We start from the raw sequence: 25664 nt of genomic DNA, 5'->3' as shown, positions 1-25664 counted from the left end.
TGTACTGCTTGAGTAGTGTACTCAAATATACATTATCCCTATCAACTGTTTGACTGCCTCTCTCTCTCCCTCTCATCTCATGTGTTGTGACCTTCCACATATTTTTGATAGTACAAAGCTTCTCTAAACACCACTCTGTTGACCATTGGTCATGTACCTAGTCCTTCATTTGCACTGAGTGAGCCTGACAGAATGTTTAATAATGTGCCCTTAAACTAAGTCTGCCGACATAAGCATTGCTGGCTTAGATAGCTCATTCTAATGATTCTAGGACACTCCTATTTTCTCCCATCATTACTTAAATCATAAAAAGCGCCCACCAAAGTTTACCTCCTCACATCAAAGCTAAATTAATCGATTCAATGACCTCATATAGAAGCCACCGGCACTCAGCTACGTTAGTAACCCTGCCACTTAGCAAGGTGCCCAAGCCGTCCAGGATAAGGACGGAACCTTTCGTTTCACTACAGGCCCGGTAAAAGTTTTCGAGTACGACATCCAAGCTTGCTGTTGTACGCGCCTTAGCGCCCGTCACGTGCTCGAACATAACTTACGAGCGGATGGTTTTAGAAGCCTAGTCTGAAGGTTGATCAAGCCCACACCGAGATTGTATTGGCATGCGACACTAATCAAAATACGTGCAAACGTACGCAGACCCAGGAATTTACAGGTAAAAAGGTACCCCATATACAACCGCGGCGGCCCCAGTGAGATACTTCAGCTTACATACCTCCCTCGCCTCTGCAACAGCCGTCACCAACGAACAGCCCTCGTCATCATCTGATTTCCAACTTTTGACGTCCTGGCTATTGAGTCGTAACTTGTCAAACACAGCCTGAGAGAACTTGTCAATGTCGCGGTCAGTCACATCCCAGAGATTGGCTACCAATGTCGGGCTGTGTTTCTTCATTAGCTCTGTGCTCCCAACAGAGAATAGACGACGTACCATCCAGCAAGCATATAGTTGTATGGGGTACCAACTCGATCGAAGTCCCCCATATCTTTCAGTGCGCCTGAAGAACACCCCCAAAGCATAGTCGCTGCGCATTTCTTCAAGTGTCGGATTTTGTGCGACCGTGCGTATTGCTCGCCGCCCCCGTGACCAAAATATCTAGGCATTGTCAGTATATCTGGGGATATGTAGATGAGAAGGAATGACTCACATCAAAAGTTCGTTTCGCGATAACGCATCCAAGAACTGCTGTTCGCTAGGGCGATGGCCAACAACACCATCCCAACCAGCGTCGCGCTTCATCTCATCAAGCCAATCCTTGAATCGGTCCTCTGTTTTCGTAAGATCGCCACTTGGATTGAGGACGTAGTAAGTCTGGCGGGGATCTACGAACTTCTTGCTATGCCCAGGACGCCTCATATTGGCGAAGCGGACCCGGTCGAGGAGGAACTGCATACTAGGTATGCGGCTGACGCTACGTCCACGCAGAACAGGAATGCTCTCCCAAGGAATTCCTTGCAAGTTCTTGTCGAGGATGAGGAACATGTGTTCGTCGTCGCCCAGCTTCGGTTTCTGCCGTGGTGCGCTCTTTTTCTGCTGTGCCATTCGTTGCGCGTGATCTTCAAACACCCCTCGTAGATCAACAACGACTTGCGTGACATCGACTTCTGCAGTCGCTACAGGGACACCATGGAACTGGTATAGGTCGAGAATGAAATACACAAGATCCTCCAGTTCCTCGTCACGACATTTTGGAGATAGGGTAGAAAAACATTCAAGCAGAGCGTCGTCAATGGTGAAGTGATGGGCCGGTTTCGCTGATGCCTTCTGCTTTTTCCCTTTGCTTCTAGGCTTCGTTTTATCTTGTAGATGTAGTCCAGTCTGGAAAATCCGTTCAAATTGCATTCCTAAAGCTTTTAGATCGTCAGAACCCAGCCTTGGATTCTGATTCAAGATTGTCTAAGGAGCAACGCTCAGTCAGTCATGGACATCACAATCTCCATGACATACCTTGAATGCACCCAACCAGCAGAACTCGATGTTCGAGAGCAGCTCTTTCAGCCTCGTGTCTAGTTCTTTACGCTCCTTCCACCATTGCTCTCTACCTACTATATCATCTCTGTTGATATGTGCCGCATCACGGGTACCTTTATCACTCAACGTGATTATCTGAGAGAGTTCATTCAACGCATCATCGAATGATAGGTGCTCTTCATCTTCGTCTCCGTCGTTCTCCCTGCGGCCCTGCATCGGTACGCAGAAAACCAACGGCTTTGGCTGATCTGGACCGCAATTCTGGCGTGTGATGAACAGAGTACTGCGATTTTCCGTGATGCAAATGTGAACGATTGTCCAGTTGGGCGGAAGTTCTGTTGAACGGGATGTCGAAAGAGTAGTCAAGTCTAGACTTTGGTCCTGATGGTGGCTCCGCAAAGCTTCCCAATATTCCTTGGTCGCCTGGTCTTCCACGGCTTCGTCCTCGGAGTCGCCGTCCGCATCGTCGAGACTAAATCGAGGCACTGCGACCTTCGCGCCCGTTGGACGTTCCGTGGAAGGCCACTGCAGGTCATTGGTGGACCGCAGTTGATCGAACTTGTGCCGAACCACATCAAGCATCTCTCGATGAAGGGATATGGCGGTGGTAGCATCTGTCTTTATATCAGCGAGGAAAGATTCTTGCAATTCTAAAGTACTGACCCAGAAGGTTAACCAGTATATTAGAAGCTGCGGCGCCGTTCTTGCCTAAGGACGTTTGCAAGGCTTGAATCATAGCCAGAGAAACAGCTGCATTACGGACTTTGGGAACCTCGCCCTGCGTTGAAATTAAATCAAGTTCTGACCAATACATCTGTGACGCTTTCTCCAGAAGACCTGGGATATCATGGGTAATGGATGGGGTGACGCCCTCTGGGCGTGACATGCTCATGGGAATGGCGATTGCTGCATAAATGATTGAGTGAAATGGATATCGGACAAAAGGTAATGACAAACTTGACTCTGTGATGGAGCTGAGGAACATATCCATCCCGAATCGCTCATAGACATTGTGCATAGTGAGTTTGGCTACGAGAGCGGCTTGCTCGGCTTTGACCGATGGCGATGGCGGTAGGGACAAGAAAGTATCTAATAGAGCCTCCTTCTCGACGGCATCGTCGTCGCGTAGGATCCATACTATCGAATACGTGAGAATTATCCAATGATCATGTAGCGCATTCGTACTATATTGGCTGAGGAGCCGAGCGAAAAGCACTGGTGCAATTCGCTCTTTTGCAACCATGGACAGGGATGACCTGCGGGGTCTACAAACAAAGTCAGTATGCTGCAGCTTGTTATGCATCGACACGGACCCAGAATCATATGCGCCATATGCTCGATCCAGACCTTCTAGCGCAGATTTGGCACGCTCATACAACTCCTTAGCATTCTGGCCTGGAGAGGTGCGCCTGTACCATTCAGCATGGAGACGATCGATATCCACAACATCTGCGCATTGCATGTCAGCTAGTAACTTCCCAGCTTCGCTCACGTTGTCGAAGCCTTTTTGGTATCGCCCTTGGTATATCAATATCTCTCCCATCCTTGCTAGTGCTCGGCTAGCATACAAGGGGGCATTCAACGAGTCGGCAAGATCGTGTGCTTGCTCGGCGAAGAATAGAGCTTCGCGAGGCGAGCCGCGGGATGAATATGCATCGACTAATGCGAAGAAAGTGTTGAAAAGTCCATCTGCCACCCCCCACTCCGAGCCCTTCATCACCGACCTACGTGAGGGTGTTGCCGGTGGCACCTCGTGCCGGTTGACTCGTTCCATAGCTTGCTCATGAGGGGAGGACGTTCGTTGACTTGTATCTTCGAAGGGATTCGCATCTCCTGAGGTAGAAGGACCCGGCGACGGACTGAGGCGAGCCATAGATTCGAGAGCACGATTGTATAAGCGAACTGATTGCAGAAGGCTATCCAGTGCCAATGGGACGTCCGCCTATGTCTGGAATGAGTGGGTTTGACTTTAGGGTGCGGAGCCACCAATACCTTCGAGTACTGTATAACGGCAAACGTGCGGGTAGCCATAGCGGCAGCCTCCAACTGGGTGACTCTCATATGTATGCGTTGGCTGCTTGACATGCCCTTCTCCTCCATAGGAAATTCGTTGGAACTTTCCATCGCCTGCGCGTAAGCTTCGGTACTAGATTGGGGGCGTTATTGTCTTTTCGAGTGGCCTTAATGTGGGATGTCTCCTACCTTGACGACGTGTTCTCACAGAGGGCGAGTGCTTGGGCATATCGAAGGAAGAATTTCGCGCGGGACACTGCCGATACACTGCCGGTTTGTATGACATTGAGGACCTGTCTGTGAATGGTAGCCGCCTTCTTCATTTTCCCCAGATTGACGTACTCCACCGCAAGTTCAGTTGACGCAGATACATAGACTGGGCCATGTGAGTCATTGAAACAGAGCTACTAAGGGATGTACACACCATCGCTTAGTGCATCGTATCCGGACTGGCTGTCAGTGAGGCGCCTCAACGCGATCAGAGTACGAATCTTGGTTAACGTGAGCCCAATGAAGCCCAGCATACAGGACATAGCCTCTGTTCAAGGAAGTCGGCTTTCCGAATGCTGAATCGCTTCAATGACTTACGAAGGACATCAATCAATCCGAGTAACTCCTCCGATGCTCGTTGCTTTGGAGGTGAGGTCGTCGCAGCTGCCAGCGCAATCGGCGCCTCTGTAGTTGCTCGAAGTCAACACACGTCGAGACAGATTGTTGGGGGATGGTACCTTCCGTATTCCGTGCCTTCGGTGTCTGGGGTACGCCATTGGGCTGCAAGGATGATGCCGTCCTACCCATCTTAGGGAGGACCTTCAGAGGTTTTCTGGGGACAGTCCGCTTAGGCGGCGCCTTCCTAGGGGCTTTTGGACTTGGTAGCTTTTTGAATACTTTCGGGCTGGAAACCCGTCGAATGGCTGCAGATGACGACTTCCTTGCCGAGCCGAAAGATTTCCTGCTCGCAGTTGTAATGATTGAGGCCAGGGCGCTGCACGCTTCATTTGCATGAAAGGTTGCCTGAGAAATTTGACTTGGAGCCGCCCCTCGGTGGGCGTGGATAGCAGCCCATGCGTGCGCTGATGCTTGGAGCACACCTTTGCAATGGACTAAAGCCTGATCATTACCAACGTCCTGGAATACAATGGGTCAGGTAATCTGCGCAGTGAATAGCGAGGCCGCAGCGAACCTGTCGTCCGAGCATTTCTTGAACACTCTCCACCACTTCAACATACGATGCGAAGGCGCACTGCTCGAGGGTAGCAGTGCTAACGTCATAATAGGCAACCTCTAAGCACTGAACTAGCGTCCTCGTCCGTCGTATCGGCATCGAGGCCGCATCATACAGATCGAGCAGGTCACGAAGCAGTTGTCTCATTACCGCCAGCACTCCTTCCTTAGACCGGTTGGGGCTGATACTAGCGAGTTGATGTTCTAGCAAAGCACCCTTGACACGAGGATCCTGGTGTTCATCGTCATCGAATGCATGGAGGAGCGAGACTTGTGGTGGTTGAATGAAGAGTTCACAGGTACCCATGTATGTCGCGCGATCGACCAGCACGGCCAACTGCCTGAGACTACCCGAAGTCCCGAAGATAGTCGCGATAGACTGCTTGTCGGAGAGCGGGCCCAAGTTCGTCGCGGAGAATGGGAACGATCTGATGGCCTCAAGGAAGGCTCTGTATCCGGCCTAGGATCACCGGTAAACGCCTGTCCATATACCAAGATGTACGAACGTACAAGATGATCACCTATCTTGCAGTGACATACTCCCAGAAGTTCCCAGCGGCGATACAACTGCTCCTCAAGCTGCCGCCAACTCTGGTCAACCTCTTTCTTCTCCCCTGACTGAGGAACTTGTTCTCTGCGCCATGCGAGGGCACGCGTACCCAACTCGCAGGCGCGAGTAAGGAATCTAATCGCAGCGCCATAACGCTCGGCATTGTAGAGTGTCCCAGCTAGATTGTGGAAGGCACCGGATATGCAACGCAACAGATTCGGTCGATCGATGGTCGTAGACGAAGAGGGAGGGCCAGTAATATTCAAGATCGTCGCAGCTCGCTGGAGATAGTCATAAGCATCGCCGTGCGTGTGCGCGTTACGGATATCGAGTGTTGTACGGGCTAGAATAAACAGCGAATCCAGTATCTGTGTGTATGAGTCCAGTGTCACGTCCTGGACGAAAGGGTTAGGTCGCTTATCGCATATTCTAGAGCTACGCACATGAGATAAAGTGTTCGCCATCAGGTCAACAATGGAGGACTGCAGTCTTTTCAATGCATCCCGAAGGGCGACATCCAACTTCGCATCCTCGAATAGTTTGATGGATGTCCGACGGACCCTTTCCAACGCCCGGTGGGCCTTTCCCACTGCCTCGAGCTCTGCTGATGGAACGGCACTCGACCATATGTAGCTGGCGTTAGATAGTTCCAGTATCAACTTCTCGACTAAGACGACGGCACCCGGGCTGATACCATTCCCTTGCTGAAGGGTTACCTCTGTTTGCGAAAGGAGAGCGCATAAAGCAGCTGTAGCGATACGATGATTTGAAGGTGAAAGGACCGACGCTTGAGCTCCATGCGTCGATGGGATGGAGGGATCCGAGTGTGCGCTAGCCCGAGATATGATCTCGCCAACTCTTGCCATAACTTCGACTTTACCTGCCTGAAGCAGTGTTAGTGAATAAGAATGGATGAGATAAATGACATACCCGCTTCGCTACCGCCGTCCAACATTCGCAGAAAGCTATAAACTGCGAGCTCTTTGTAAAACTAGCTCCCTGCTTCCAAACGTCCACTCTTGACATGAGGTCTTCAAAGGAGCCGGATATCAGCGACACCGCATCCTCGTCCTGGCCGGCCGACTTCAGGAGGGACCCTGCGTATTTGACAGCCTGATCCCAGAACGTGTCGGGACTGATAGTCTGGGGTGATGTATAGATCAAGCATGCTAATCCATGGCAGCGTAGGGTAAACGTAACACCAGGGGACAGGTTAGCGGGTTGAGATTTCACCAACGTCGTGTAGGTACGCGTCATGATAGTGTCTAGATGTTTCGCATCTACAGCGCCGTGTAACTGTGGTGCCCATGCAAGCAGTGATGAAGGGCCCGCAAAATGTGACATCAGTGCTTGGATGTTGGAGCTGTGGTGTAGTAGGGCGGTTACGACGTGTAAGAAGTAGGTAGATAAGAGCGTGAGCGTAGAGCTGCCTGGGAGATGCGTACTCTCGGGCAGCGAGATGGACAGCAAATGAGATTGCCCTGGCTCTGGCGATATCTTCATTATCCGAGGGTCAACAAGGGTGTTGAGCCTAGAGTGCATATCTGAGAGCATCGACAAAGACTCATCGAACTGGCAAGCCTCCATGAATATGATAAACGGGGAAGACGCGCACCCAAACTCACCATTTCCATTGAGATCAGTTTGCCCACTACGCTCGACGCCGACTTCTCGATATCCAGATTCCCTTCATCCAATCCACGCAGATATGTTAGTGCTTTCGTTGCCTCCGTGATACACTTCTTCACGTCGGACAGCGAGGTGCCCCTGGAAGGCTTGCTTCGCTTCCATCCCGACTGAGCGAACTTCGACAGACTCTGGGATGATGCATTAACACCCTTCATGGCCTGTACTTTGCGCGCTTCTGGAGAGATTTCGGAGTCAGATGCCTGCCGCTGCTTCCCCTTCTTGTCAGCTATCCGCAGGCCAGCTAGCTCCGACGTGAGCTGGTCGAGGGTCGAAGGTGGCTTCGAGTTCGCTACAGACTTGGAAGAATCTGCAGATGGGAGTTTGCTGACAGTACGTCTTGTTGATGCTAAACGAGACATTGTAGTGTAGAGAAAGAAAGAGTGAAGGTGACACTGAAATGAAGGGTTGAAACGTCCAAGTCCAAGTCGCGTGGTCTTCTCACTCGCGTCTTGTACGTCACGTGCGCGCGAATAATAACCCTCCTAGACACTCCTAATTGATAAAGACCCCACTTTGCATTTCCAGACCACACAACATATGATACAGGTTGATATTATAGTATTATAGACTACTCGAGTATATCACCGCAGATACTTACTTCGGCGGGCCAAAGAATGTCATAAGACTCTTCTGCTGCGTTTTCCCTTTGCTCCCACCGGATGCTTTCAGCCCTTTGCGACTCGGAGCTTTCTTCACCGTCGGCGCCTCTTTCTTCGATACAACCCCGTCCTCGCGCTTCACGTCCTCGAGGGCGGGCTTGCTAGCCTCTGCCTTTGTTTTCCCCTTGCTATCGGATTTCACCTTTGCATCATCATCCTCATCCGCATTATTCGAGTCGTCCGAGTCATGCTTGTCCTTCGCCTTCGCCTTGCTCTTCGACTCTTTCTTCACTTTGACCGGAGGAGCCTCCGCTTCGTCCACCGACTCGTAGTCGGACACCTCCCGTGTTACTGTAAACCTGATAAGTTTGTAGTGAATGCCTAATCACACCTACGCACTCATGTATCCCTTATCATCCGCAAATTTCTCGGTTTTCATTACGCGCTTCTTCTTGAGACCATTCGAGCCCACAGGGATGAGTTTCTTGGTTTTGCGCGCCCTAGGCTTCGGCTTCGGCACATCTGAGTCGCTCATTGCGACATCGTCGTCAAATGGCGCTTCTTCTTCTTCTTCCTCTTCCTGCTTCAACGCTTCACGGTGTGCCCGATCCACCTTGTCTATAGAAGGAAATACAGTAACGCGTGAGCACGAGTTCACTCACCAATCAAATTAGTCTGACACTGACCGTCGTCAATATCCATTATAGCCCACAGCGCGCGCTCCGCCTCCGAATTCCCCGCGTCCCCTTCGGTCTCACTTGGCACCTCGGAATCCGGGACTGACGTCGCTGATGCTGCTGAAGAGGCCCGGCTCTTCCTCCTTGCGTTTAGGACACTGCGCGGAGGGATGTCGTCGTCGTCGTCGTCGGACAGTATAGCGCCTTTGACGACTCGGGTCCGCGGTGCTTGTTCGTCGTCGGATGTCGAGCGGTCGGGCTCTGCGCGCGCTGGGGACTTGCGTTTGATGCCCCTCTGTTGTGATTCGAAGTCAGATGGAACGATAATAATGAGTTGATCGGACAACCTTTGGTTCCTCCTTCACCTCTTTCTTAGCTTTCGTGCCATCAGCATCCACGGACGCGTTCGAAGTCGAGGCGGCCTATACATACCATAAGCGGGAGTAAGCAATGGGTTCGACGGCACATAAGGACAACTCTTACCGCGCCAAAAAACATGACTTGCGGTTTCTCTTTCTCTTTGAGCGCGTGACTCTTCGTTTCCTTCGCCGCAGCCGTTTTGGCTTTCGTCTTCACCACATCCGACCTCTTCTCTTCTCTTTCTTTTTCCTTCATCTCCTTCGTCTTCGCCTTGCTGAAGTCTAATTTTCCAGTCGCCTTGGGAGCGACCTTCACTTTCTCTGCACCTTTCTCAGTCTTCACTACTGTCTGCTTCTCCCTCGCCTTCTCCTTTCCCTTAGCCTTCGGTTCCTCTATGTCTGTTTTCGCAGGTGCTCTGAACCCGAGCTTTGGGACTGCGGGGAGCTTGGCGAGTGGTTTCGGTACTTTGACCTGAGAGACATCAGTGAGGATAGTCAGATTGACGGAATGTACGTGTCGGCGTACCTTGTTGCCCTTCGTCATCACTTTGCCCAACGCTTTCGCGTGATCTATCCCTTTCTGAGTGTTATCGACCTTCCGGATGTTGTCAGTCAAAGGGGACAAAACGTTCCCGTCGTTCACAGGCGACGGGGACAGGCATTGAATCGTTTGTGCGTGAATATGGGTGAAGAGCAACGTCTGGTCTGCTCGTGAAACGTTCAATCTCACAAAACGAAGCCTATCAGTGCACACACCTTCGAGATCTCTCTCAGACACCAGCATTATCGCGGTGCGTATCGGTTCTTCGCTGTCCTCTTCCGTATCCGCAACTTGATTGTATGAAAGGCCATGGTCGTCGACGTCCATAGTATCTTCGTCATCATAGGAGAGAGATGGTTTGAGGTCCCCGCTCAGGAGATACGTTGCACTCGAGGTTTCTCCCTCAACGCTGGCGTGGAATTTAACAAGCTCACTAGCACGAGTAGTAAGCATGGCGCGCTATGATACGAGTCCAATCAGGCCTACTTCTTTGCGATATTGACATTGATGAAGAAAGCGCGACTCAGAGTGCGGTAAGTTACCTGCGTCGCATGGTCAATGAAGCCCAAAAGACATCTAGACCATAGAACTGACAATATCTTTGTTTATTGAGACTTGTTTCGTGATATAGTCTTGAATATCTTGCGACGACATGGCTCTTTCACGTGCTCCGGAATTGAAATGAGTTACGACAAGAGAGTCTGTGGCAAGTTTTGACGCGACGTGACTACATCTCGTGATCTCTGAGTCACGGTCACATCAGACTGCGCCGAGAGGCCCGTCAACTTGTCAAGTTGAACACAACAGTGAACTACATGGGACATAGCGGCTCAAATGCTCGACAACAAGACATTTCCATTCGGCTTAAAACCACGACTCTTTTTTCGGCCCAAGTCTGTTAGGGCCGCTCGCGTTCAGAGCGGGCATCCGTGAATCTGCCCCCCAACTCCGTCGCTAAACACCCGTCGCAATGGTTGGGCTGGGCATCAATTCGATGTTATCTACCATGCTCGGAGAAGAATGAGGAGCAAACCTAGTCGTCTTTGAAGCCTCGCTTGCGCTGTAGCGATGCAATGATGCCAATCTGGCTTCGAGGAATCCAGTTCCAAGTTCTTGGGTGTTTCTCCGTTCCGACGATGGTGGAGGGATTGCTCGCCAAGTACGTATATTATCAAGCAACAGACTGTGTGTTAGGGCCTGATCCTGCCATGTCCATAGGTGATTCGCACTCATCAACCATTTCTGGTACCAACGGTGCTAGTAGCTCAAGGGATACGACCCCGAGAAGTGGAGGATTGGCCAGATGCAAATGGGTTATTCACAGTTTGGATCTCACCCGACGTGGTTCAAAGGATACGGGGAAAGATATAGCTGCGGCTGTGAGGAGTATCATACCGTAGGTCGTTTTGAGCCATCACCTATTGTCTCACCACAACCTTTCACAGAATGCTAAGGTATCAGAGAGTCATCATAGTATGTGGCGAAGAAAGGGCCATATTCCCCATCCCCAACGTGTCCTCGATCCCTATACGCAGCGCCGTCGTACCCTCGAAATTTTGCGCCACAAGCACCATTCAACCATTACGTATCACCAAGAAGAAATCCCTTGGAAATTTCCCCCCTTCCGCTCCTTCCGCTCACCAGAAGAGCTCGTATATCCTCCTGCACGATGTGATCGACGCAATCGAAGACTTCAGCGGCAGCACGGCCAAATCGGCCATAATGAACATTCCGAAGGTTAAAGGGGAATTGGAAGTACAGATTAGAGACGACTGTGAGAGGATGCGTGAAGCGTTGAGAGTGAGTCTTTAGGTTCATCTAGGGGTTTTCGCGGCCATTGACACTGAGTGTTGTCGAAGCACGCAGACCAGGATAATCGAGCACGCGGAATGGACATTGAGCAACTGAGGTCACAATTGGAGGGCCTCAGCCAGAGATTGTTGAGCAAAATCGTGACAGCGGCCTTATTGGACCAGGTAAGGATTCTGCTGGATTAAGCTTCATCTTTTCACATCGCATATTGAAATTAGGGCGCGGAGGCTGAGCATGTAATCCTTGGGTTACCGGATGGTAGCGACAGCGAGACTCTTCTCGCAAAGCTTGCGCCGTTTAAGTCGAGGGTTTTAGTCGTCTCGACGCCTCCTCCCGGTGCCGCTGCTTTCACTTCCACGCCCATATCTACGCGCCTCGCCCTTTATCTCGCCGTTGCCCTCCGCGCCAAAGAGTATCACAAGTGGGTAGGCGGTGGCTTCAAAGGTATATATACCGCAGACCCAAAGAAGGTGCCATCCGCGACATTAGTCCCATTTATTTCGCCAGAGGAGGCTGGCGCTCTGGGCAAGCTGGTGCAGAAGGAGGTTTTAGACAAGGTATGTCGTAACTTCATACATTCCTTGTTTGCCTCTTGCATCTTACCAGGGTATCGTCTGTAGTTGATAGCAAACAATATCCCAGTCCGTATCAGATGGTTTGGGGGTCGAGAAGATGGGGGAACCTTGATCGACCCAGCACTCGGCTTTGAATCTATGTCGATACGGTCAAGCACTCGTGCGGCATTCGGTAGACCGACCGCTATCACGATCAAGGAGAACGTCCTTTTGTTGAGTATCAGCAATGTCAACTGCGCGGCCGTTGTCCAGAAAGCCAGCAAGAAATGCCACCTTGTCCCACTGCACACTTCCCATTCTTGCGGAACCTCTCAAGTCTTTCTTTCAGGTGTCTGTGCTGTTTTATCGCGGTTTGGCGTCGTAGTGTGCATGATCAATACCAGCGAGGGGCACGCCAGTGTCGTTATCGAGGGGGGGTTGCCGAGAAACGTCTTGCAGAGGGTCGTGGAGGGTCTGAAACGTCATGGGGAGGTGGTCGTGCATCATGATATGGCGATACTTACGGTTATATCCAGAGGGTTGAGCCGTACGGCGGTTGGAGCTGCTGCTTCGCCGTCTGAAGCCTGGGGTATCGCAGGGAAGGTTTTTAGCACGTTAGTGAAGGCAGATATTGGAGTGGAAGTGATTGGACGGGTTGGTGAGGTGGGTGTGGGATGTGTAGTCGATGAGGTGGATGCGACCAGGGCGTTGTGGTTGGCGCATAGGTGCTGCTTTGCGAGCGAGGAGGCGGATGGCCGGAGAGGTGGGAGGCTTGGATTGTCGTAGATATCTCGACGAAGATCTACCAATGCAAGTATTTCAGATTCCAACTTTTCACCAGACATCGCCTAAGAGCTTGGCATGGGTGATTGACACCGGGACCATCGACACAGGTTGCTACGCTGACCATCGCTCCATACGACACATGGTATGTATTTCTCAGGTTTTTTTTCGGATTTCATCATATTTCCAGGCCGGTCTCTAGAATTTTCCACACTACATAGAGGTAATATTTTACAAATTATTCCACTTTCTACAGGGCAAACGAAGATGATTAATTGGAACCATAATGAGGGACTGGGACTGCAATGAAAGACGAGGGACGCCCGAGCAGATCGCCCAAGGCGATACGTGAACGACCCCAGTATTAGCAAGACTGTTCTTGTCGAAGGAGGAATCAGACTCACCGGCGGGATCACCGCCGACTCTGACAGTCAGATTCCAGAAGGCCGCCGTTGACGATCTGCGAAGTAAAGACAGTTGAGTGAGGTTTCTCTGGCCGAATGGGATAGGGTCTCACTGCGAATACCGACAGCTTCGCAGTTCAAGCGATTGTACCCCAGGGTACATATCACCTGGACCTTTGACCTGACGCTACCGTGTTGCCAGCTGCGAGAGGAACCCTCATCTACTCAGCGGCGAGACAGGGCGAGGATGGCAGCACAGAAGACTCAGGCGGGTCCATTGAGCATCTAGCGGCTCGCGAAAGGCACAACAAACACTCTCCCATCTCACTGGAATGATGCATCCGACACTCTTCGCTTTCCTTTGGAACGAGAGATGCAGGCGGGGCACTGAACATCCAACGCCCGTTGGAGAGCACATGCGAGTATCGGCGACCATGAGAGCAAGGCCGGAGCAGCCTAAATTGAGGCGGCTGTTGTCTGACTGCGGTGCTTCCAGAGGAATCCGGTCACGCAGCAAGCCACACTTCTGAACCTCCCCTGTAAGGCACTCCGAACGGCATCAATCGATACTACGAGTCAGTCGCCCTGGGCAGTAAATGAGAAGAGGAAAATATCGCAATCCAGGGAGCCACTACTCACGAGATAGTGGAGGGAGGAAACTAAGGATGATATGCAGACATTCCACGGACTTATAGTGCGTTCTTTGGCACGAAGTAGCCGACAAACAACAGGACCCTTCCTTCCCACTTCCCTCTTGCTTCATTCCATCACTCCAGCGACATCCCTGAGTCCGCGACTCTCCCGCCCAGTATGGATCCTTCGCCTACTATGCACCAGGAGGCCGTAAAGGCCGCTGTTTTACAAATTCGTGAAGGCGGTGGCACATGGCACTTCAAACCATTGGTCCCCGTCGCGTCCTCAAAACTCGGTTCGAAGACCAAGTACTTGTTTCACGGGAATGGGCCCGCATTCTTGCTCTGAAGCGACAAGCGGCCTCCCAGGTCCGTTGTAAATGGACTCATTTTATATCAATAATTCATAGGGCTGGTACATATATTCCTATCCATAGGGCCCTATCGTCCTACTCTCAGACACACCCTTCCCACCACATATGTCGTTAAGCTCGATTCATTCAGGTTAATAGTCAAGTGCCTATAAGGCTCTCCTGGGCGGTGTGCCGACTTGCAAAATTATTATCATATACCCCAACCCCGAATATCAAGCGAATATTCATTCACAGATGCTCAGTGCTGTCTAGGGCCCCAAGGTTCTCTTCATCCGCAGTCGTACTAAATGAGGGACGTTGGCTAGGTGGACGGATGATCGAAACCCATCTTGAGCGGTTCGCAAGACCAGCACGGACCCAACGGGGGAAGACAGCCGAACGAGGATCATACTGGGCCAAGGCGGTGAAGCAGCTGATGATCTCCGTGCCAACCATAAAGGCTTCCGAGTAGCGGCCCACGGCGGCAAGACTCTGTGCGAAAGCACACAGACACAGCCCTTCCTGAACAGCCATACTGAACGTCCTGATGACCAGGCAGGTAGACGAAAGCACCGCATGTTCCTGTCCAGAAGCCTCCCAAACAACCAAAGAGTCGTATTCCGAGTAGTGCTCGGACACGTTGCGCTGGATTGCAAGCGCGTCCTTCGCGTGTTCGACGGACTCCTCACAGTGACCGTTCACAAGGAGATGGTCGGCGTAATGGCACATGGACCAGGCGAGTTGAGATGAGGACTCTTGTCGCGACGCGGGGGTCATATCCTTTTGCAGGCGATATGCAGATTCAACTGCATCGAGTCCCATCTGTGTCCCATAACGAAGACGAGCAAAGTTCATCAAGCCCCAAAAGACGTAAGGCATGTAGACGGCGGGGTTTTCCTGCATCAGCGCACGATAAATGGCCGTCGCGCAGGAGTTGATGGCCGCTGCATCTTCCATTAAACCCAGATCCCGCAGGTGTTTGCCAATCCTCAGTAACTCCGTAGCACCTTCCCGATCGGAAAGGCTGGCAGGTTCTAGTTGGATCAGCTGTTGAAGTTGAAGGACTTTGATCATGGCTGTGCGCATGGGGCTTGGTGGGGGTGTCTCCTGGACGATGGTTGCGAGTTCAACAGGTCGGCTGTCAGGTAGTTCTGTGAAGGTATGGGTGGCTGATATATAGTTAAGGTTGATGACGATCTTCTGGGCTTGTAGATGGAGGAATTGGAATTCAATGCCATTCGGCATAGCGTTATCCAGAAGCTATAATGGCTGTCAACAAGGATAACTCAAGGAGTAGAGTACACTTGCTCACGGAAGAAGGATAGACCCCTGTTGTATGCGAGTTGAGGAGCAGTTGGGTTACCAAGCCCTCCATTTGCTTCATCCTCGATTGATGCTCTGAGCTGAAGATAAGGAGATTGTCTTCCATACGCGTGAAGGCTGTATACTAAACAGACCGGTGAGCCCAGATGAAGCATGTTCAGCGTCGTACGTACAGTAAAGCACCGATGAACGTGTGCGACACATTGTTCGAGGCGAACCATTTCGGCTTCGATCTCGGTGTTCTGTAGCCATGCAATGACATACGCCTTGATCGAAGAGAGACGTCCGCGTTTGCGGGGTTTTATTCTCTGCATGCAACGTCCCAAAACATTGTGCAATTGACTGAAAATCCGGTGTCCACGTCAATGACGGACCCAGAAACGCTACTAGGAAAGAGAACATACGTCTCTAAGCTTTCCAAAGAACATACCGAGTCATCATCAAGGCACGATATTTTGAGATGATGGTATTTATGGAGTTTAGCAACCTCTTCCACTACATTGTCTGTGAGTTCTTTCAGCCTTCGGCGATTGGACCCGGTCTAGTTCACACGACCAGTGCTCAATAGTATTGTTAAGCAAGGAAGTAAATGAGCAACTCACTTTGTCCACGGAGTCTTTGATTCTTTTCGCGACATCTATGAATGAGACGACCGCCGCGGTTATTGACAACGGATCCATACGGTTTACGAAAAGGTAGGGAAGGAAGTCAAACGAAGCCTGATACTCATATGAAGTAACTTGTGGACTGGACTGCGCAGAAGACCTTTCGTTTCTCACTGTCAAACGTGGAAACGCACAGCCCAAGGGAAATAAGCTATATGGCTCTGCCTTGAGGTAAACCCATCCGTATAAGAAGACACGTAGGGCGCACAGCGCCCATATACGCCAATCCCCTCCATGAGGATGTAGACATGCTACCTATCGGAGTGATAATGATTCGTCAATACAAGTACCAGATTAATTCAGCAGATACCTAGCAACGGCGAGAATGTGGAGTGGAGTTGAAAGAGGACTTGATTATACTACGATTGAATTGGGAGTATGAGTCTTCCATGGCAGTGGCATTAGTGTCAAGACATTCACTACAATGTCAAGTATCGCAGATATTGGGGGAAGTCGAAACAAGTGGAGCACAGCCTGACATGTTTCCCAAACCAGCCATAATTTGAGCAATCTAGGGGGTACAGGGGGTTGAATGGCACGTGACTACGTAGATATCCTCTGCGGCTTTGTATCGTTTTTCTCATGCGTTTGCTGGAGTCCCAGTCAGACGAATCCATATACTCGATTCCTCGGTTATCGTGCGACCACTAGCGGCCTTATTTTAACATACGTCTAGTAAGCCAATGTCGACGAGATGTCAAATTTCAGTAACACTCCCGGGGGACTCATTCAGATGAATTTCTCCGCGTACGACTTGTGTACGATAAAATCACGAATGCTGAATACCCTGATGAAGGAAACACACATCTTGGGAGGGGAGTATGAGGCTGTTTGCTATGCTTGCCGACGATATTGCGGCAAATCATCATTCTCATTGTTCATTCCTCATCATGTTCTATTTTCCAATGCCGCTCTATCTCTACGTATTAGCCCATTCTGATTTATACCTTCGTTTCCAGTGCTCGTTCGTCTCTATCTCCCATATCTCTTTTCCGAGCGGCGTGCCGAGGCCTTTCCTCAATGTCCTTGTATCCACAGTGTTATTTTACATATGATGTAGCACCTGCCCCGTTTGTAGTATTTGTGATCAATATGAAGATATTTATACAAATTCGACGCCACACTTGCCTTCGAATTTCTACTGGCCGGATGCCCGCAATCTTTATCTTTATTTACTTCCTAGTCCGTGTCAGGCTGATATACGATCCTGTGTTGCTGGTGTGGTGATAATCACGTGGAGATATCGATCTCGCCGGACCATATGCAACACACTGCCCATTTTCCTCTCTTCGTCTTCGCCACACTCTCCTTCTTTCTCCTTTTCTTGCTTTCTCCCATAATAAAGAGCTAGAGCCAGGACATCTAGTGAGTCGAGCTTTTTTGTTTGTTTCCCCCACAACTTGGCGTACACGCGCCACAGGGTCATATGGGTTTGACCGCTCCATTCTCGAACCATACCACAGCATAGTTCACAAAACACGGACGTTCCTCTGCGTCGGCTAGCTGTGGTCAGCAGAGCAGGTCCGTGCACACGAAAACTGTACCCTCAAGCTCGAGAGCGGCAAAGTTTCCCTTTTGTATTCTGCCCCGCCCTTCAGTGTCTTTGACCGTCCCAAAACGCGTCCTAATCTACGTTTAGGACTCTTTTGTAGGCATTTATCTTTCAGGAAAAGACAGGACAGGAGATACGCTGTGAACTGGGTATCGGCGAGAGGAGAACTGTCCATCGACAACCACGAGGAAGAACAAACATGTCTCACCATCATTCTCATCATCACCCCCACGGCTCTACCATCAGCGCTGGGGACCCACACATGTCATACCTAACATCGCCGTTCATCTCTCGACGCGCCCTCTTATTCGTCCGAATCGTGATAGCGTTGTTCACCGTCTCAACATGCTTGACAGTAATGATCTATTCCGCTACCCATGCGCGTGGGGGAGGAGACGCTGGCCAATTTCTGTATTTTTCGTACTTTACGAGTCTGTCGTTTATTGGCGTGACGACCTGGACCGTTATTCAGGCCGTTCGTGTGGCGAAGATGGTCTGGTTTGGTCGTGATATTGCGGACGAGGCTCGCGTGGACCGCGGTAGGGAAGGAAACCGTGTAGACGACGAAGAAACCCGCTCAGAGAAAGAGTTAGCCGAAGAGAAGGAAGGCGTCTCCGTTGCAGAGCTCGGCGAGACCGGAGATCGCAACGAAACTGAAGAACGCGGAGGTGAAAAGAGAGGGTCGAAGGTATCCAGCTTGGCGTACGAAGTCCTATACTGTACGATCACTACGTTTCGTGAGTTTTCACTCATACTCCTTCTGCTGAGCGGTTTTGTTGAGCTTTGCTGGTACCCTTCGCATCTCCCTGTCTTCCTCGACTGTGCATATGCCCATATTCACGTTGGCTCGCATACAGCTATTTTGGTAACAATCATCTACTGGGCCCTTCTCTCATCACCATCTACCTTCGCGACTTCTTATTCCGGTAAACCTTCCTGATCCCATTCGAATTCCAAAGATACCATTTGCTTATTTCTCACCCTTGGATAGCTTATTCTTCGACGTCTCAACACATACTGAACGCCGTAGTATCCCTCGCCGAGACCTTCGTTCTCACCTCTTCCCCTTCCGCTACCAACAGCGCGAGTGTAAAGCCGAGGAAGACCAACCTCCCATATATCTACCTCCCCATCACAGTAGTCCTCCTCGGTCTATACCTGTGCGTCGCCTACATCACGAATGCCAACCAAGGTGTATACGGTATGTCTGCTTTCACCATGCTTTTGTTCGGCGACCGATCTATTGTCTGCTCGTTTCTCCAACGTAAATACCATACGTCGGCATCTGACGTCATCTTGCCCCAGTCTATCCATTCCTGGACCCGTCGAAAGGACCGATATTGGCGGCGTATATAGTGGGGATTGGGCTCGCGCAGTGCGTCGTGTTTGTGTTCGTTCGGTGTGGAATTATGTTGAGGGATTGGGCTATACGTACATGAGATGGGGTCTGGGTCTCAGTGGGTCAGAGGGGAGACGGAGGGTGTGCATAGTGTGAGGAGAGCGTTCGTGTGTGATATCGAGGAGCTGAGGGAGGTCGTTTGGGCTGAGGAGGAAGGGAGGTGATGTCCACCTCCCTGAGCAGGTCTGAGGTGAGTGACCCTCAATGTTCATTCCTTCTTACCCATGCATTGATGTTGATTGATGTGTTGACGCTGTGATTTGCAGTGCGGCCAATGTTGTTGGTATCCTGTAATTTGTGAACGTGCAGTCGATCTGTGGAGGATAATAACGTTGAGGTTAGCGCAGTGTGCTACGAGAGTTCAGGCCGGTCGACCACCCGTGCAGCGTTTGGCAGACCGACAGCTATCACGATCAAGGAGAACATCCTTTTGTTGAGTGTCAGCAACGTCAACTACGCGGCTGGCACCTAGGACGCCAGTAACAATGCCACCTTGTCCCGCTGCACACTCCCCTTTCCAACAACTCCTGCGTAACCTCTCACTACGCCGCCCATAGTAACTGCCCTCAGCACGCGGGCAGCGCGAAACGCCTCATCTTAAGTAGACCCGCCGAGATCTGGGCCGCATGAGTCTTGTGGCGAAACATACCTCGAACTTGGTATGTGCTTCCCAGTGTTTGTTATATGTTATATTTTCAGAGCCACGTCTCCAGAAGTTGCAGCCTAGCAGAACTGAATATGCACGCCCTCATACATCGACTCTAGGGCTCAACGATGCGCTACATATCAATTCACAATGTTCAAAACCGGTAACTCACGTATACTCGGTACACTTAGAACGTCACTGACACACTACCAGTAATTTCACTCTACTCTCAGGGCAAACGAAGATGATAATTGAGACCACGGGTCGAACGAGGAACTGAACTGGCACCGTAGTGACACGTCCCCGAGCAGATCGTCCAAGGCGATACGTGAACAACGCCGGTATTAGCAACGCTTTTCTTGTCGAATGGGGAATTGGACTCGCCGGCGGGATCACCGCCGACTCTGACAGTCAGATTCCGGAAGGCCGCCGTTGACGATCTGCGAAGTAAAGATTGAGGTTTCTCTGGCCAGAATGGGATATGGTCTCATTGCAAATACCGACAGCTTCGCAGTTCAAGCGATTGTAGCCCTGGGTACATGTCATCTGGACACCTGTTGACCTGACGCTACCGTGTTGCCAGCTGCGAGAGGAACCCTCATCTACTCAGCGGCGAGACAGGGCGGGGATGGCAGCACAGAAGACTCAACCGGGTCCATTGAGCATCTAGCGGCTCGCGAAAGGCACAACACTCTCCCGTCCCACTAGGATGATGCATCCGACACTCTTCGCTTTCCTTTGGAACGAGAGATGCAGGCGGGGCGCTGAACATCCAACGCCCATCGGAGAGCACCTGCGAGCATCGGCGACCATAAGATCGGGGCGGGAGGGTACTGCCAATTGATGTCGACGTAAAGGGGATTAGGTCAAGTAGTTGGCAAAGGACGCCTATGCTCGCAACAGACTTGCTACCGTAAGTAGCCTGATCTTGTTTCTGAACCAAAGTCTCAACAGATGCAATCGCTCCACTTTTTCAACCTCGGGATCATCTAAGTTCGGCGCATCGTAGGATAGCGATCATTGCCATTGGGGAGAGCGAGAGGTAGGACCAAGGAAGTATCACCAAAGGCTGAACAGCGGTGCCATGGAACAATTCACTGCCTTTAGTTGTTCGTTCGTTCAGAAAATCGTGGTGTCGGTGTACTGATGCTGACCGGAAGTAACACTCAATAGAGACACGGAGTAGATAGTTAATGATGAAGCGATGTCCTCGGATTGAGAAGGAACCATTTGTGATCATTCAGCGTTTTTACCCTCTGTGGGCTAGTCACGCCTTGTATTTGTACGAACATCATCCTCGAATGGGACTCGACATGAATCGAATGAGCGGGCCGCAGGCAGAGTAGACGCTGGAGCGAACTTTCGCAGGCAGGGAGACATTGGCAGCCGAGCTCTATATCGTATACGTATACCAACAATGGTCTCGAGTTCAATGAATACGAAGACATACCATATCGACAGAGTAGACGTGGACATCCCCAACATTATTCATGCATATGCATCCCATGTTGGATTCTGACAATCTAGGCGGTACAGGGGCTACAGGGGTCCACGTGACTACGTAGATAGTTTGCGCGTGCATGTATTCTCTTCTTCATGCGTTTGCTGGAGTCCCAGTCAAACGCAATATATATCTACTTGCTCACTCGGAACTCGCGCGACCTCACCGGCTCATTTCAACATCCCAGACGCTGATTTACAGTGCTCCAGTCATTCTGCCAGTGGAGTCGTTGATGGAAGTTTAGGCGCCGAAAGCGTCGTCAACTCAGTGAGTTGCAGCCCCCGCTTTGGCCCGCTGCTACATCGACCGTCGCTCGCTACGCCGCCCAACGAGCAACCGCACTCGGAATTCGAGTAACGTGGAATGCCCTATCATCACTCTGGAACCGCTTGTATCTAGGGCCTGCATGAGCCTCACGGTGCCCGTTTGACGCGTCATCTCGAACTTGTGTTTCTCGATTTCTTTTGGGCACTTCGTATAACTTATTTCCAGAACCGAATCTTGAACCCAGAGACCCTTTATAAATTGACTGCGAGGCGACGCCGGACACTAAGCGATGCGGGAGCTTGGATGAAGACACTCCAATTCACGATCTCATACCTCAGATATCGACCTCAATCTCATGCGATGGTCCATGGATCGCCCTCAGCGCTACTAGATGTCATTCAAGGACCTTTAGTACTCCAGAACTCGGCCCAGCTGCTTCAAGGGGGGTCATGGATGTAGACAAGGGGATAATTGATGATTCACGAGAAGCCACCGAAATAAGACAAACAAAGGCCAGGCCCTAATCCGTATGGACTGCTCTGACATCCCTCAAAACGAAGTTCGCCGTACCTACATGTTTCAATTCGACCGACCATGGCCGTGACGGTGAGAGACAAGCTACACCAAGCTCGGCATGGAATCCGCAGTGGAGAGTGAGTCGAGCTGATGTTTCCGAAGGATCGTAAAGTTAAAGAACTCTATGATTCCTTTTAGGTTCAATGGATCGATGACGCTCGTCCTTAAGATCTGCGTTTTGTATGCGAGGTGTTGCGAACTGCTCGGCCTGCGTAAATCATCTTTCACGACTGACAAGTAACGATAAATGCACAACAGAGGACTTCGGGCTTTCAGTGACTACCCATGCGGCGACGTTGATTCGATGGTGGAGACTCACCGGGAAGAGTATACACCCTTGCTCAGCGTCGAACTGACTTGCCAACAGCATTTCGCGTGTGCGTTGCTCGGTGTCTAGCAGTAATTCAGCACGCCTGTGAAAACACCCTTCCTTTGTCTTTCTCGATGAAGTGACTGCAGCAACTTACACCAAAGATACATCACTGGCAGGACCAAGAAATCCACCTTTTATGAAGGCAAGAAGACCAATGATATGCTGCTGGTACGACTTCGAACGATTGAGCGGCATGGCTGACTTGTACGGGCACAAGTATATCAACTGGCATGCAATGGATTTCTGGCAAGGTAAGCCTCCTCTGTATTCATGAAACAAAACCCCAACACTGACAAGGTTTGAATCGAATTGAGATTGAATTATATAGCACATAAATAATTCCAAATCTCAGTGACAGCCCATGTCGTGCAGATGGACTCACGCACTGCATCAACCTCTGAGCTGAGAGCCAAACGCAAGTGCTCTCAAGGCTGATCTTGACCGAATTGTTGTTTGACTGTATTTTGATGAACGCGTCGCGTCGCGTCTAGCTTCCAGGTGTGGCACAACCTTATGTAATACAGGATGAGTAGTCCAAATATGGTATTGTCCACTCATGTGACCGCGATTACAGGACTCCTAGCTCAAGTCGTGCGTTGCACTCTCCTCATTAAACCCCAACCGCGCCCACTGATTTTATTTGCAACGACTTCTTAGACATGGCAGAAAATTTACCTCCACCCATTGATGGCCTAGATGTATTTGGTGGATTGAACGATGTGGAAACGTTTAAGTACCTCGCCGAGAACCCAACCGTGATACTGCAGGATTTAAACTACATCGGCGATGGTCGTTCAACTCTCGAACCCACTCTAAACGCTACCCTCGCAGGCTTCTTCAAGACGGACAGTGAACAATACTTAGGATCGCCTTTGGCACTACCGAAACCAAAATCATGGCCATTCAAGGAATCGTCACAATTCAGTCTTCTGTTCGAGAAAGCCCGAAGCACCTTCCGTGACAATATATACAGCGGTGGTATATCAGTGCTGCCTCAGACATACTTTTCACCAGCAAGCGAGTCTGACACGGACGCGCCATTTATCGGGGACTCCAGCTCTCCAGTTGAACCAACCACCCCCAAGCCACTGGTTGCCACCGTCGGAACAGACGCCGCCGAAAATGTGACGCTACCGGATACTTGGACAGGGACTCAGGCAACAACACAAGACTATCCCACAGTACCATCCGGATCCCTACTCCCAGGCAACGAAGCGGAAGCGGACGCGTCTGCGTTCATCGGGGAATCTCAGCCACCAGCCGAACCCGAGTCGGCCACAACTCCAGCGCTAGTTGGAGCTGCCGCCACTGCCACCGCCGTCACCGACTCTGCAGTGGATCACGAACATGGGCCGAATCCTGCGGCTATCGGCGAGCAGACTTTACTTCCTGTCATCTCAGCCGTTACCGGGCTCCCTGATGACATCTCACCGCTACACTACTTGACTGTCTATCCACCGCCGCCAGACTACAAGAATATGGGTTTACCTGTCTGCACCCCAGTACCACCCGTCCTGCTGCACCCTACTGTCCCTCCACCAGACTATAAAGCAGTCGCTACCATGAACTTCCCTGTCTGGTTTTGCCCTTCTCTTCCCCACTACACTATGCCCTACAACGGTGGCCACTATCAACCGTCGGCCACGGCCACGGACATGGTTGCCAATGCGGCAACGAACGACTCGCAAGGAGGCCCTCCGCCATCTGTCACGCAACATGCAAGTGAATCGGCTGTGGCACGTCTGGGAAATACTACCCAAGGTAGACACCGCCCTCGTCGACCTGCTGTTCCTGCCGCACGTAGGCGTTCTCGACGCCAGGTCAATCAATCAAACCCATACCCACCTTCGGGGTACGTGCCAGTTGATGATGCCTCCACTACGGCCCGACCCGCTAAAACGGTGGGCAATCCATACCCCTCGTCATCTGGCTACGTCGAGGAAGGACACTCCTTGGCTCCCCCTGTCGCCCCTGTCAAAGCCAAAGCGCCGCGCCGCCGCGCCCGCATGCCGTCTCGCGCCACCCGGGAGCCTCGTCGTGCGGCCCACAGCTCTGCGTCCTCGTCTGCGTCCTCATCCCAAGACGGAGATCAAGTCGATGACGATTACGAAGGGTCCACCACGGTTGGCAAAAAGCGCAAGGCCTCCTCAAAGGGCAAGGAACCGGAACGCGCGGTTCAGGTATGACTAATTCTACTCAGTATCATGCGATGTTGAGGCTGATATGTGGTCCTCAGCACAAATACCCGCACCCGAAAGTCCGCGGAGGTTTTACCCTCATCACGAAGACGCCTAAAATGTTCATTGAAAAAGACAAAGGAATAGTCGAGGAAGTAGCCGCGCCAGCTGGGCCCTACCAAATCCGGTTCCTTTGATTCGTTTGCGGTTGAACAACATCGATTTATCAGCTCCGAAGACAACAATCTCCAACTACTCCCATCACTTCTCTTTCACGAAAGAGAGAAGAACATACGACTTTTACGAAATGAATGGCGATCTCTCCTCTCATCCAGCGACACCCAGCTCTCATATCTCTCCCGGATATCACTGTGTTACCGTTCCATCTCCCTGCATCTGTCAATTGTATGTCTTTTATCATTACTACGTAAGTATACCTGCAACCTTCATCATACCTACCCCGCATGGACTTTCTGTATCAGCCTCGACCCGTTCTCGTGCTAACGGCACATCTACTGATTATTTTTATTATACTCGTGTGTATGCGATATAGTGTAGCTTGCCATCAGGTTCAATGTTATCATGTTTTTGCTCGCCAGGAAACGCCAATGAAGTGTATCACGAGAGATTCGTCAACCCGACGAACTCACCCACGGAATGGGGCAGGTCGCCCTCGGTTGTTAGTTCCAGCCACCGCTAAATGAATAATTGCATTTAGACCTTCAGAGGACGACAGCGATGCTGCCTTAGATTTTGTTCGTGTTTCGCACAAGTTCGATATCGAAGACCCCTCGTCTGAAGTTGCAGTGCAGTAGCTACATACATATACATATACTTCTATTACCACTCTACTCTACGTAGATGCTCTGCTACATACTACCTATGTCTCCCAATTTCTATAAGGTTGATTGTCCCAGGCTAATAGTTGAGAGTAGTAAGGAGGGCCTCCGTCGCAACTTGGCGCCAGCAGCTAGCCTCGGGAAATGTGCATAATGGAAGACACGTTGC

General features: G+C 51.0%; 6 protein-coding genes across 6 annotated transcripts; 3 read left to right on the top strand and 3 right to left on the bottom strand.

Annotated features, from left to right (window-relative positions):
* Window positions 1-664: 664 nt before the first annotated feature.
* On the bottom strand, window positions 665-7822 carry PC9H_008455 (uncharacterized protein; the record flags this gene model as incomplete). The annotated part of the gene is made up of 18 exons (XM_036777965.1): window positions 665-896; window positions 947-1111; window positions 1164-1912; window positions 1964-2601; window positions 2651-2893; window positions 2945-3124; window positions 3173-3252; window positions 3301-3929; window positions 3980-4133; window positions 4190-4376; window positions 4425-4536; window positions 4596-4684; window positions 4729-5128; window positions 5184-5684; window positions 5735-6169; window positions 6248-6658; window positions 6705-7346; window positions 7400-7822. The coding sequence occupies 18 exons, from the start codon at window positions 7820-7822 to the stop codon at window positions 665-667; spliced, it is 6270 nt and encodes a 2089-aa protein (XP_036629393.1).
* A 235-nt stretch (window positions 7823-8057) lies between these two features.
* Window positions 8058-10293, bottom strand: PC9H_008454 (uncharacterized protein; the record flags this gene model as incomplete). Its single annotated transcript, XM_036777964.1, has 9 exons — window positions 8058-8413; window positions 8462-8680; window positions 8749-9034; window positions 9087-9161; window positions 9223-9570; window positions 9625-9803; window positions 9855-10072; window positions 10126-10181; window positions 10234-10293. 9 exons carry the CDS (start codon window positions 10291-10293, stop codon window positions 8058-8060), a joined length of 1797 nt encoding a protein of 598 aa, XP_036629392.1.
* Window positions 10294-10775: 482 nt separating this feature from the next.
* Window positions 10776-13244, top strand: HOM3_2 (Aspartokinase; the record flags this gene model as incomplete). The annotated part of the gene is made up of 7 exons (XM_036777963.1): window positions 10776-11035; window positions 11085-11439; window positions 11499-11615; window positions 11670-12008; window positions 12072-12668; window positions 12847-12933; window positions 13101-13244. The coding sequence occupies 7 exons, from the start codon at window positions 10776-10778 to the stop codon at window positions 13242-13244; spliced, it is 1899 nt and encodes a 632-aa protein (XP_036629391.1).
* A 1182-nt stretch (window positions 13245-14426) lies between these two features.
* PC9H_008452 (uncharacterized protein) lies at window positions 14427-15762 on the bottom strand (the record flags this gene model as incomplete). Its single annotated transcript, XM_036777962.1, has 3 exons — window positions 14427-15437; window positions 15490-15580; window positions 15674-15762. The coding sequence occupies 3 exons, from the start codon at window positions 15760-15762 to the stop codon at window positions 14427-14429; spliced, it is 1191 nt and encodes a 396-aa protein (XP_036629390.1).
* A 2154-nt stretch (window positions 15763-17916) lies between these two features.
* PC9H_008451 (uncharacterized protein) lies at window positions 17917-19156 on the top strand (the record flags this gene model as incomplete). Its single annotated transcript, XM_036777961.1, has 4 exons — window positions 17917-18454; window positions 18575-18643; window positions 18709-18918; window positions 19023-19156. The coding sequence occupies 4 exons, from the start codon at window positions 17917-17919 to the stop codon at window positions 19154-19156; spliced, it is 951 nt and encodes a 316-aa protein (XP_036629389.1).
* Window positions 19157-22124: 2968 nt separating this feature from the next.
* On the top strand, window positions 22125-24853 carry PC9H_008450 (uncharacterized protein; the record flags this gene model as incomplete). Its single annotated transcript, XM_036777960.1, has 6 exons — window positions 22125-22183; window positions 22245-22286; window positions 22383-22483; window positions 22566-22730; window positions 23137-24659; window positions 24716-24853. 6 exons carry the CDS (start codon window positions 22125-22127, stop codon window positions 24851-24853), a joined length of 2028 nt encoding a protein of 675 aa, XP_036629388.1.
* Between the last annotated feature and the right edge of the window lie 811 nt (window positions 24854-25664).

This window comes from Pleurotus ostreatus (genome assembly GCF_014466165.1).
Source record: "Pleurotus ostreatus strain PC9 chromosome Unknown scaffold_6, whole genome shotgun sequence".
NCBI lineage: Eukaryota > Fungi > Basidiomycota > Agaricomycetes > Agaricales > Pleurotaceae > Pleurotus > Pleurotus ostreatus.
This window is presented reverse-complemented; position numbering and strand designations above follow the sequence as displayed.